The sequence below is a fragment of the Cyprinodon tularosa genome, unplaced genomic scaffold, assembly GCF_016077235.1.
Source record: "Cyprinodon tularosa strain WSP-4 unplaced genomic scaffold, ASM1607723v1 ctg509, whole genome shotgun sequence".
Taxonomy (NCBI): domain Eukaryota; kingdom Metazoa; phylum Chordata; class Actinopteri; order Cyprinodontiformes; family Cyprinodontidae; genus Cyprinodon; species Cyprinodon tularosa.
The window spans coordinates 527,569-538,696 of record NW_024039240.1 but is presented as its reverse complement, the minus strand read 5'-3'; the positions used below and the strand labels follow the sequence as shown (position 1 = coordinate 538,696).

General features: G+C 39.9%; 1 protein-coding gene across 1 annotated transcript in view; it reads left to right on the top strand.

Moving 5' to 3' along the window:
- Positions 1-295: 295 nt before the first annotated feature.
- The window catches only part of LOC119795300 (double-stranded RNA-specific editase B2-like), a 33,047-nt gene continuing 22,214 nt past the window's right edge, over positions 296-11,128 (top strand). Inside the window, exon 1 of the mRNA XM_038303215.1 lies at positions 296-472. Within this exon, the coding sequence (XP_038159143.1) occupies positions 364-472 (109 nt within the window). The 5' untranslated portion in view covers positions 296-363. The remainder of the gene's footprint in view (positions 473-11,128) is intronic.

Genomic DNA, 11,128 nt, shown 5'->3' with positions numbered 1-11,128 from the left:
CATATTTAGAGTAGTCCAGAGCTTAAGCAAAAACAGTAAAATTATTACTACTATTTTTACTGCTTCTGGTGTCAGGAAGTTTGTGGAATAGGAAAAAAATAGAATAATTTAAAACAACTTTAAAGCAACTGAAAGTCCACAGAGCAAAAAAGTGAAACTTCGATGGGCAGAAACCAAGAGATTAAAGAAAACACATTTCTGCTCTGGAGTTTGGAAACAGGCACATCCCCCTTTCATCTCATGATGTCACTGCCCCTTAAAACTGGCGGCAGCAGCAGAAGCAGGAGGGGAGAACTCAGCTGCTGCTGCCGTTCTCTGAGGCATGCCTGGGCAGTAAAGGGCAAACTGCTGGAAACCAGCAGGATGGCACCGGTGCAGGGGATGTGCAGCAGGAATATGGACCGTTCAGATGGTGATGTGCACAGAAGGTCCAAAAGGAAAAGGAGGAGAAGGAGGAGGAGTAAAGGCAAAGGTTAGTGAAAAAGCTAAACTCCTTGTAAATCTAACTGAACACTAAAAATTATCCTGTATGGTTTTCTATCATTCTCTGTTAGGCTGAGACTTTGCTGGTCTGCGTGTTTCAAACATTTAAATCAAGGACTGTTTAACTTGTCTATTTATGTAAATGTTTGGCTAAATTTAAAGTATTTCAGGAATTCAACAATGGATTAAGGAATGAGGAATTCAACAAAGATGAACTCTGACAATGGAATTCCTCGTTGTGATTACTTGGATCTCATAGATATTCACATCTTTAGTCTGGTTTATTGTCAAAATTTAAAGTTTTCTTCTGTGTAATAAATGTCTAAATCCCTATTATCAGTGATACCACACAGTTTTGCATCCCTACTCTCAGCAGATCAGTGTCCCAATCTGCCAAATGTAGTTTCAGTTACTAGTATGTTTTTTCAGCAAGAAAATATGATTTCAGCTCCAATTGTTGCATTTTTTGTTTTGTAAACCATATTACCAAACTAATTGCAAGAGTAAATAAGTGTTTCATTAAATAAATATCCATCTGCTGTCTTCACACAGTTGCAGTACCTCTCCATGTTTATTTTCATATTCTTCCATTGTCATATTCTCCATGTTTATAGACATTTATCAAAAAATTCAAAAATGTAAAACTGCATTGTCACTGAGTTCAGACCATTAAATCAACCAAGTAACTGAAGTGGATTAATATCTTTTCTAGCTGGTATAGCTAGCTTCCGATTGGAGACGCGATAGCTAGGTGGTGCTGACCAGCAGGTGTTGCTTTTCTATGTGGTGTTAAACAAACAACAGAATGCATAAATGTCTCCAAAATGCACATATAGGCTTCTGGAAGAGAAGAGGTGCTTGGATCCAGGTACTCAGAGATTCACTTCCATACAGAAAGCCCACAATTATATCTTCAGGTAACACAGAGTACATGTCAGACTTAATAATATGACTTCAGCGATAGTTTCAAGGTGTTGCTTTATTGTATATCTCGTATTTCTTTCGGTTGTGCTGTTCTTTTTTCATCTCGTTACAGATGATGAAGCAGACTGAAAATGTTTTGTCATTGTCTCCTTTCTATCTCCTCTTTCTTTCATCTTTTCTCTTTTTTTTCCTTTTCTTCTGTTTTTCTGCTCTATTTACATTGCAGTGTCCGTATAAACTGTAAAACTCCCTGCATAATTACAATAAAGCAAATTATATGCATGAAACAAGTGTAGCAATATGGCAATTGCCATACTGCTACACTGTTGGGCTCTTTTTGGCAAATGTAAACATATATTTATTAATATGTTTCCCGGCAATGGCAGAACAATCTCTTGCATTGACTCTTAGGGTTTGCATTGTAAAAACTAAAATTGGTATAAAAGAACAACAAAACAAAAAGGGTTTTTTTTTTTTTTGTGTTTCAATTCCTCTTTTCCAAAACCCCCCGGCATCCAGACCCTTAGCCCAAGGAAAAACTTGGTGTGTCGGGGGGACTGTCGGGGGCTCTGACTGGTGTAAAGGGGGGGCAATTTTTAAGAAAAATAATCTTTAAAATTTTTGGGTAAAAATTGCCCAGCAATCTGGTGAAGCCCTAAAGCAAACTCTATACTTCATGGGGACATTGTTGTAGAAAACAGGAAAGATCTTTGAACTACAACAAATTTAATCGAGCCAAAAAACTTCCAAATACTGTATTTTTTTCAAATGGTTTCTGAAGCAATTTAAAACCCCCAAATTAAATCGAGGGGGAAAATAAAAAGGGTTTGTCCAAAAATTGCGATTTAAAAAAAAAAAACTTCGGGCTAAAAATTTTTATTTTTTAAATTTGTTTTGCAGTTTGTGGGTAATTCATTTTCTCCACCTTTTTTAAAAATGACAAAGAAAAATGAGTATAGAGGTTAAAAATCTGTAAAAAAAAAGGGTCTAATGCTGGTTTTTTAAAACTTGTGCTGTTTTTTAAAAAAGGGTAAAATCTCTTTTGTGGGAAAAAATGGGAACAAAATTTAAAACCAAAATTTAAAGGTCAACAGGAAAAAGAAAAGCGTTGTTCTGCACATGTTGATCCTCTGTGAAAGCTGCAGATTACTCCACCATGACCCCAAAAATTTTTTTTTGGGGGTTCAGTACTCCTAAAAGGGCAAAAAGCTTTTTCATGCCCCTGAAACCTTTTTTTTTTTTTTAGGTGCTACATGACCCTTTTCCCCTTTTTTAAAAAAAAAGGGCCTCCCGGAAAAGACCCAATTCCCCCATGCAAAAGGGTTAAAAATTTTAAAGGGTTTTCCCGGGGTCATTAAAAGTCTTTTCCCAATTATTTTTTGAAATTAAGGCCTTTAAAATTGGCTTTTTAAAATTCTTTAAATTGGGCATTAAAAATTTTTAAAAAAAAACAATTTCATCGGGATAAAATTACATCAATAGTAACTGTTTCCCATGTATATTTTTATATAATTTTATATATATATAAATAATAATATATATAATATATATAAAAATTTTATATTTATATTAAATTTATTATGTAAAATTAGATATAAATAGGCTTTTTGGAAATTTAGAATTTAAAATTTCAAAGGACCCTTTAAAAAAAAGGGGGCATTAAAAAGATTTTAACCCCATTTCCGGGGTAAAAACCCCCGAAATTCCTGTTAATTTGGGTAAAGGGTAAAATTTAAATTTCACCCCAAAAATTGGCCCATTTGCTGGAAGGTTTCCCCTTTCTTTTCCCAATTCAAAAAAAACCCAAGAAAGGTTTGGCATCTTCCCCTTAAAAACGGGAAACAATTTAGTTTGTTTTAAAAAGAAAGAGCCCCCTTAAAAATATCCATCAGGGTTTTCGTTTTGAAAGCAAAAGGTTTTAAAAAGGTTTTTTTTTTAATTGGATTTCCTTTTGGGTAAAGGTTTTCTAAATTTTACAAAAAAAAAAAGAGTTTTTTTAAAATTTTTGTGTGGGGCGAGGAGTTTTTTAAAAACACCCTTTTAAAACGGACCTTTCCCTTTTCCCCACGGGGAAACTAAAAAAACAGCAGCACCTTACCCCTTGCATTTTGATAAATATTAAAAATTCCCCCCAGAATTTTCTTTTTTTTAAATGGAAAAATTTCTGGGAAATAAAAGAGGCTTAAAATAAAAAAAAGAGAAAATTTTTTTACAGCTATAAAAAAAAAAAAAAGGCTTTTTAAAATATTTTTGGTTGTTTTTGGGTTTTTAACCCAAAACCCCTTTTCCCCTTTTATTTTTGGGGGCCTTTTAAAAAAAGGGTTTTATTTCGTTTTTTCCCAAGATTTTTTTTAAAATTGAAAAATGGGAAAAGTTTCCTTTAAAAAAGGGGAGGACTTTGTTTAAAATTTTACCCCATAGAAAACAACTTTGGAAAGCCTCTTTTAACTTTTTCAAATGAAGGAAAAATGTGTTTTGGCTGTAACAAAAATCCCTGACTGTGGAGGGAAGGTGGAGAGGTACAGGAAGAACATATTAAATTATGCAGGGGAAACGAAAAGAACCCCTTTGCAAAAAAGCCAGGGGGATGTTTTCACAGCTGTTTTCTTTTTTTAAAAACACAGGGGACACTTTTTTCTTCCCTGATACTTTTTCTATGGGGAAAATTACTTTTTTTTTTTTGAAGGGGGGGGTCCGCCCTTTGTTGGTTTTTTTGCTCTCTTTTTTTTTAATAATTTGAAAAGCCATTTTGGGGCTTATGCCAAACATAAAAAAAAAGGAAAAAGAAATCCCCATTTTTTTAATATTTTAAAGACAAATTAACGGATTTGGGTTTTCCCGGCCCATTATGTCAAAACCTAAATTTGGGATTGCCCTTTGGCTTTTTTAGTTCCAAAAAGGTTTTTGTCCCAACCCATGCCCCCCCTTCTTTGTTTTGGGAACATTTTTTTTGGGGGAATTGGATGAAGTTTTAGGAAAAAGGTTTCCTAAAGACCCCCGGGCTTTTAAAATTTGCAAAAAAATTTTTTACTGATAGACTCAAAGATGGCTAAAATTTCTCTGGGGGGGGCCTGCCCCCCGGGGAAATTTTTAGCCAATTATATTTTTTTCCTTCTCTTTTCCCCTTTTGGGCAGGGGAGGGCCCAAAAAAAGGGGCCCAAAGGGGGTTCCAATATTTCTCCCGCTCAGAGGGGAAGAGGGAGATTTAAAACCCTGCTGGGGCTAAATATGCTGCAGGCTGTAGAAAGCTCTCTAGTCAACAAAATAATTTGGAGCAAAATAAAAAAAGGGGCACGGGAAAATGAAAAAAAACTGGGGGCCCGAATTAAAGGGGGTTCTCCAGCAATGGGAAAAGAAAATCTATAAAAGTGCTTACAAATAAAAATTGAAAATTTAAAGATATTTGCCCAAATATTTGTAAAATTTTATCTTTTGGAAAAAGTTTTTTCCAAAATTTTTTTCCAAAGCCAGGAGCCCCCATTTAAATAACTGGGGGTTTGTTTTTTTTTTTAACTAAATTTTCGGGAAAGTTAAATGCAAAAACTTAACTTTTTGGCCTTTTTGAATTTTAAAATTTTTTTGTTGAACCCGGATGTAGTTTTGGGGCTGGGGGCAAAAAAGCTGAAAATTAAAAAAATGGCTTTTTTAAGGTATGAAACCCCCGTGACAACTGGGGGTTTGGTAGTACATTTTTTTAAGGGTTTAAATTTTTTAACATATTTTAAAAAAAAGGGAAACAAGTATTTTAAAAAAGAAAATTACTTTTTTATCAAAAAACTTTGGGGAAAACAATTTTTTTTAGTATTCTTTTTTCTGAACGGAATAAAAGGGGTATGTTTCCCCTTAATAGTTGAAAAATATAAAGGTCACAAAATTGAGTAATTATTTTATTTGATAAATTAAAACTATTGTTTGTTAGTGAGCTATTGGGGTAAATATTGTACTGAAAGAAGCAGTGTGACGCAGCTGCACGGGTTTTCTTTGATCTAAACGATTTTTGGATTGGCAGCGGGGACAGTTTGTCCGGTGCGGGGGGGGGTTTTTGTGAGGAGAAGGAGGAAGCGGGAAAAAGAAAGGAAGAGGAAAAAAGATTGGGGAAATGGGGGAAGGGAGGGGGTACGAGGAAAAAAAAAAAAAACAATAACCAAAAAGAGGAATAAATAAAAAAAACGAAAAAAGCAGCCGAAAGGGAGAGATAAAGGGACACGGGCAAAAAGAGCCCCGGAAGTCGGGAGAAATTGCCAAGTTCATTTGACGCTGGGGGGGACGGGCCAAGGGGGGAAAACCGGGAAAGCAAATGGTCGGGGAGGACTTCGGGGTGGCTAAGGGGGCTAAAGTTTTAGGGGCAGGGTTTCCGGGGGGGGGCAGCCGTTGAGCCCCTGCCAAATTTTAAAGGAGGGGGGCCCAACTCAGCTTTTCCCTTTGTTTTGTCCCCGAATTGCCCGCTCTAAAATTGTTTTTTTTTTTCCTTCGTTTTCCCCTCTGGGATTTCAACGTCTATTTTTTGCCCGGGTCACAGGCCTGCAACTTTGGGGTTTTCTTTTTTTTGTTTTTTTCTCCCCATTTCTCCACCCCATTTGAGGGTCGTAAAGTAAATTTTGACGGGGTTCAGGGACGATTTTGCTGGGGTTGAACTTTGGGGCTTTTTAAAACTTTTGGGTTTTTTTAGTGGGCCCGGGTTTATGTGTGTTTTTTGGGTGAAAAAGTATATGTTTTTTTTTTTTCCGGGTTTTTTTTTTTTTTTTTTCCTTAAAATTCCAAAAGTTTTTTCAAAGTTTCCCACCCAAATTTGGGGTTGATTAACAGTGGGGTTCCCCTGTCCCCGTATTTAAATTTAAAATTTAAAAGTGAGAAATTTTTCCCCTTACTTTCTATTTTCTCGGGGTTCACATTTTTTTACAAACCAGGTGGGGGTTTTATTACCTACATAAAGGGATTCCCCCTCATTAGTGAACCCAACCCACCCCCATTTTAGTTTTTTTTTCTCATAGGGGGTTTAAAAGGGTTTGTTTACATTAAGTGGGGCCCGTACGGGGACTGAAAAAAATAAATAAAAAATTTAAAAAAATAAAATATTTTAGTCTGACCCAAGAAACAAAAAAAAAAAAATAGTAAAAAAAAAAAAAAAAAATATATTTTTTTATTATATATAAAAATTTAAAAAACTTGCTCAGTTTGGGCTAACCTAACCAAAAGAACTAACCCTCAAGAAATAAAAGGGAAAGGGCCCTTTTGGGGAGGGCTCAGTTGAGGGCACGGTGTAAAGGGGCGAAGGAAAGGGACCCGGGAGATCCCCATAATTGGTTTAAAAATGTCCCAAAGGGGGAAAGAGGTGAATGCCTTTGGAAAAAAATTTTGGCAGCCCAAATCAAAGCATTTTGGGGGTTTAAGGTTTGAGAGGCAGGGATTTTAGGGTCCGCAACTAAACTTTTAAAACTTTTGCTGTGTGATTTTTGGGCAGAAAGTCAATACAAAACCCTTTGGTCCACTGGATGTCTTGCCAAAAGGGGCTCAGATAAAAGCCATGGGGGAATTTTTTTGGCCCTTTCTGAAAGGAAAATAAACCCACAGAACTCTGGAAATGGAGGTAACCCATTTGTTGATGGGGGAAAAGTTTCCCCTTTTAAACATCCCACCCCTGAACCCTTTTATAAGAGAAAGTTTGTGAAGTCCTTCAAATGAAAAAAAACCCTTTTTCCGGGGCAGTGAGGGTCTTTTAACAGAGTTTACGCACTTCTCTGGGGGGAAACCCCACTCCTCCAGGGGAGGGAACTTGGGAAAACGGAAATTGAAAAACCAAGGCTTATGATAAAAGGGCCCCCTGAGGATGAGAGGAAATGAAAATGGGGAGTTAGGGAAAAGGGGGTTTTAAAGGGGTCCAGCCCCGGGAAATTTTGGGCGGGCCCCGTTCGGGGGTTCAACAGCCATGATGCAACAGCATGGGGAGTCCCCCTTCGAAATTTTGGGGGAGAGCACGTTTGGCACGCCCGAAACGGGAAGAAGGGGGGCCTGTATTTTCCATTCGGGAACGCTATGTCCAGAAAACAAATTGAGAAACTCTCTGAAATTTCGGAGGGCGGGGACCCGATTTTCTCAAAAAAATTTTTAAAAAAGGGGTTCCCCTGCATGGGTACCCCCAACCAAGAACGTATTGACCACCATTAAAGGTGGCACTCGATCAGATCAAAATGATTTTTAAATTTCTTCGATTGAAACCCCCAAAATCCCCCCCCCCATTTTTTTTCCCCCCATTTGTTGAATGAAATAGGGGCATGAAGAGGAAAAAGGGAATTTTCCCGTCGTGGGATACAACCTCCCAAATGTGAAGTTTAAAAGAAACCATTTGCAAGTGCCAGACAAAAGGTGATAGATTTTGAAAGCCAAAAATAAAAGGGGCCCTCCGCACGAAAAGGTGAGGGGGAATTTAAATATCTCTCATTCAGGGGCCCAAGCGTTTGTGCTGAACTTCGAAAAACCCGCCCCAACCCACCGAAAGTGCCCAGTAGAAATAAAGCAGGGGGGCTTTGAGAGAAAGAATTAAGACTCCAGAGCAATTTTCTGTTTTTGGTTCTTTGGGGCCCATTACAGCTCCACTAAAATTCAAAATCATGTTTGAAGTCAAGCAAATTAAAGTATCCCAAAGCCCTTTTCACACCGGGACTCGAGAATTGATTTTTTTCTGTTTCCCCGGGTGGGGGGAGGATGGGCATTTTGAAACCCAAAATGCACAGCCCCAGAAAACTCCCCTAAAGTAATCCAAAAGTTGATACGGGTTTGAAAAGAAAAAAAAAAGAAAAAACCCCCAAAAAACAAAACGCAACACAAGAACAAAACCCCAATGTGGATGTAAAGAAAAAGCGTTTCATGGTAGAGCCCAAAGGGGCTTACCAAGGGACAAAATTGGACCCCCTTCCCTTGCCGAAGGTAAAAATTTAAGGGCAAGATTTGCACTGCTCTGATGGACGGTTGGGTCCCAAATAACCATCATCTTTTGACGGGCTTTTACTCAGAACATTTCACTGTCCCATTTCCCCCGGGGTTTACGGGTTTATCCATAGGGGGCCTCATGGGGGAAAAGGGAGTGGTTACCCATACGGGGGGATACACCCCACATTGCCCCTGGAGCTCCTTAGGGCCCGAACTAAAAAAATTTCCAAGTGGGTTTCCCTTTTCGGGTTTTAGTTTTTCCTGACCCCGTTGTTCTGGGGACCTTTACCGTTTTGGGTTCGGCCCCAAAGGGTAAAAGGGGGTTTCACCCTTTATCAACTTAAAACCCAGAAGTGAAAGGTCAGAGAAAGGGCCAAACTCACCCCCGGGGAGTCCAAGTGCAGGAAAAAAGTTTTTTAACCGGCCCAAAAAGCCACAGTTTGCAAAAGATTTTTAAAAGACTTCCCTGTGGGGGAAATTAAAGTGGACGGGGCCAGGACCACTAATCTCCGGTTTTCACAGAACACATTGCCTTTTGGGTAAAGTAAAAGGGAGAAAGAACAGTAGGGGGATGCAAACAAATAACTGAATCCCTCCCGTCACCTTTGCTCTTCCCCAATTTGTATTGGTCCAGCCCAGGGGTACTGTTCTCTAAGATGTTTAGAAAAGAACAATTTCGGGTCTCCCGAGAAATGAGTCATTAAAGAAAACACTTTTCCTTTGGGCCCCCATTATTGCTCCCCTGTATTTGGGTTAAACATGGTTTTTTGGTTTCCCCGGGAAAGGGGAAGGTCAATGCTGTTCCACCCATTGCCCCTTTTGGGTTTGTTCCATTTTGGGTGGATTGTCAAATCACCCAAGAAGGGGAAAAGGGAACGACTACGACCAGTTTGCCCACAACTTTCCCAAGTTTTTCCCATTTGATAAAAAGGGGAAAGAAATTTTTTGGCCCAAGGGGGGGGGGAGCATCATATCCCCCTGACTAAACAGTACATTTTTCCGGGAGCTTTTTCCCACCGCATAGCTCCTCCGTTTTAAAATGACCTCAGGGGGGCCATTTTCAAGGGTTGCTTGAAAACGGCATCTTTTAAAGGAATCAAGAACCCCCTTTTCGCTTCACCCTTTGGTCCTTCCCCGGAAAAAAGGAATGGTCAATGCGGATGTGGGGTCGACTTTTAAAATTTGGGAATCCCCAAAAACCACCCCAGACCAAAGTAAAACTTTTGCCCGGATCAATGATGCCTTAGACTGTCTGACGGGCAAAAGTGGTTTTCTTTTTTTTAGCCCTCCCACCCGGCCCCTAATCAGATCCCTTTGGCTGAAGAGGAAAGGAAAAACAGCCTTTATATTCCCCCGGGGGGTTTCTTTCATTTTTAACGCATGCCGCAGGGGTTTAACGGGGGTTTCCTGCGACATTTTCCAAAGGTGATGGGAGAAAGGGGTGGGAAAGTATGCATTTTGCGGAGGTCAAAAGTGTCCCGGGGGAAAACGACCCGGATTGTGTTTGGCAGAACCTTGAAGAGCATGAAAGAGGGGCTCCCTTAAGGTCATGGTACCGCATTGGGGGGGGCGGGCCCCAAAGCTTTTCCCTTGACAAGTGTCATTTTTGTTGTTCACAATTTAAACCAATTTTGGGGGCATATTGGGTTTTGGCAGGGCCCATTGTTTACTGCCCCCAAAAAAAGGGTTGGAAGCTGAAAACCCGGTGGAAGCAGAAACCCGATCTCTCTTCTTGCAGCCGTTCCTTGGATTTTGTGGTTTCTATCGACGATTAAATAAAAAAAACCTATTCCCATCTCCGACCCTTTTAAAGGAACAAATTAAAAGGGGCTTTTCCCCCACCCCAAAAAGAAGTAAATCAAAGGTCAGGGCCCATGCAAAAACCTACTCCCAAGGGTTTAAATGAGCCTTTTTGGCATGAGGGGAAATCATCGTGCAGTGGGGCCTTTCACCAGATCATTCACGGCCTCCACAAATGCCCCGGGTTTACTGGCTTTTTGGCCCGACCCAAAAAAAACCCTTCCCTCCACATGGGAGGGCCAGTTTCCTGGCCGGGGTTGCAGTTCTGAATCAAAAATCCCCTAAAGGGTTGACCCTGTGGTTTTTTGGCTACCCGGAAGCTGGGGGTGCATCTGAAAAAAAACTACCCGGGTACCCCAGTTTTGATTTTTTTTTGGCTCTAAAGGGGGTGTAGTTGAAAAAATTCCCAGGGACTTTTTTTATGGGTTAAATTTAAAGGGGCCAACGGAAAAACAACCCGTTGACCTATTTTCCCTTAAAACACCCCAGTAAATGCCCGGGTTCCCATCGATGGTCCCCTGCCCCTTTCAACCTAAAATTTTCACATTGCAGTATAGGTTGCAGTATCGCTGATGCGTTTAATCACAAAACCCCTTACCAGCAGAAGATAAAGACGGGCAAACAAATGCCCCCTTTAAAAAGTTTTCAAACCCACTTGTAACCCGGTCAACTCCCCCAGGAATTTTTGCGATGGGGGCCCAATCACAATAGCAAAAGTCTTAGGGAGTCTCCCCTGATGGCATACCTGTCTGTTTCGCTTATCCATTTCCCACCTCGATCGGGGTTTGCTTGACCCGACTTGGCCACAACACATTCCAAGCCAGGATGCGCCCCAACAATCGCTCCCATCAAGGGGTTTACTTTCCCAGGGGAATCCTTTCTCCCCCAGGGGAAAACAATGGTTTTTTTTTGCTAAACGGGAGGCGAGTAGACTTTTCTTTCAAAGAGGGTTTTTCTCTACAGAAAAGTTAAGAGACCCCTCCGAAAGGGAAAT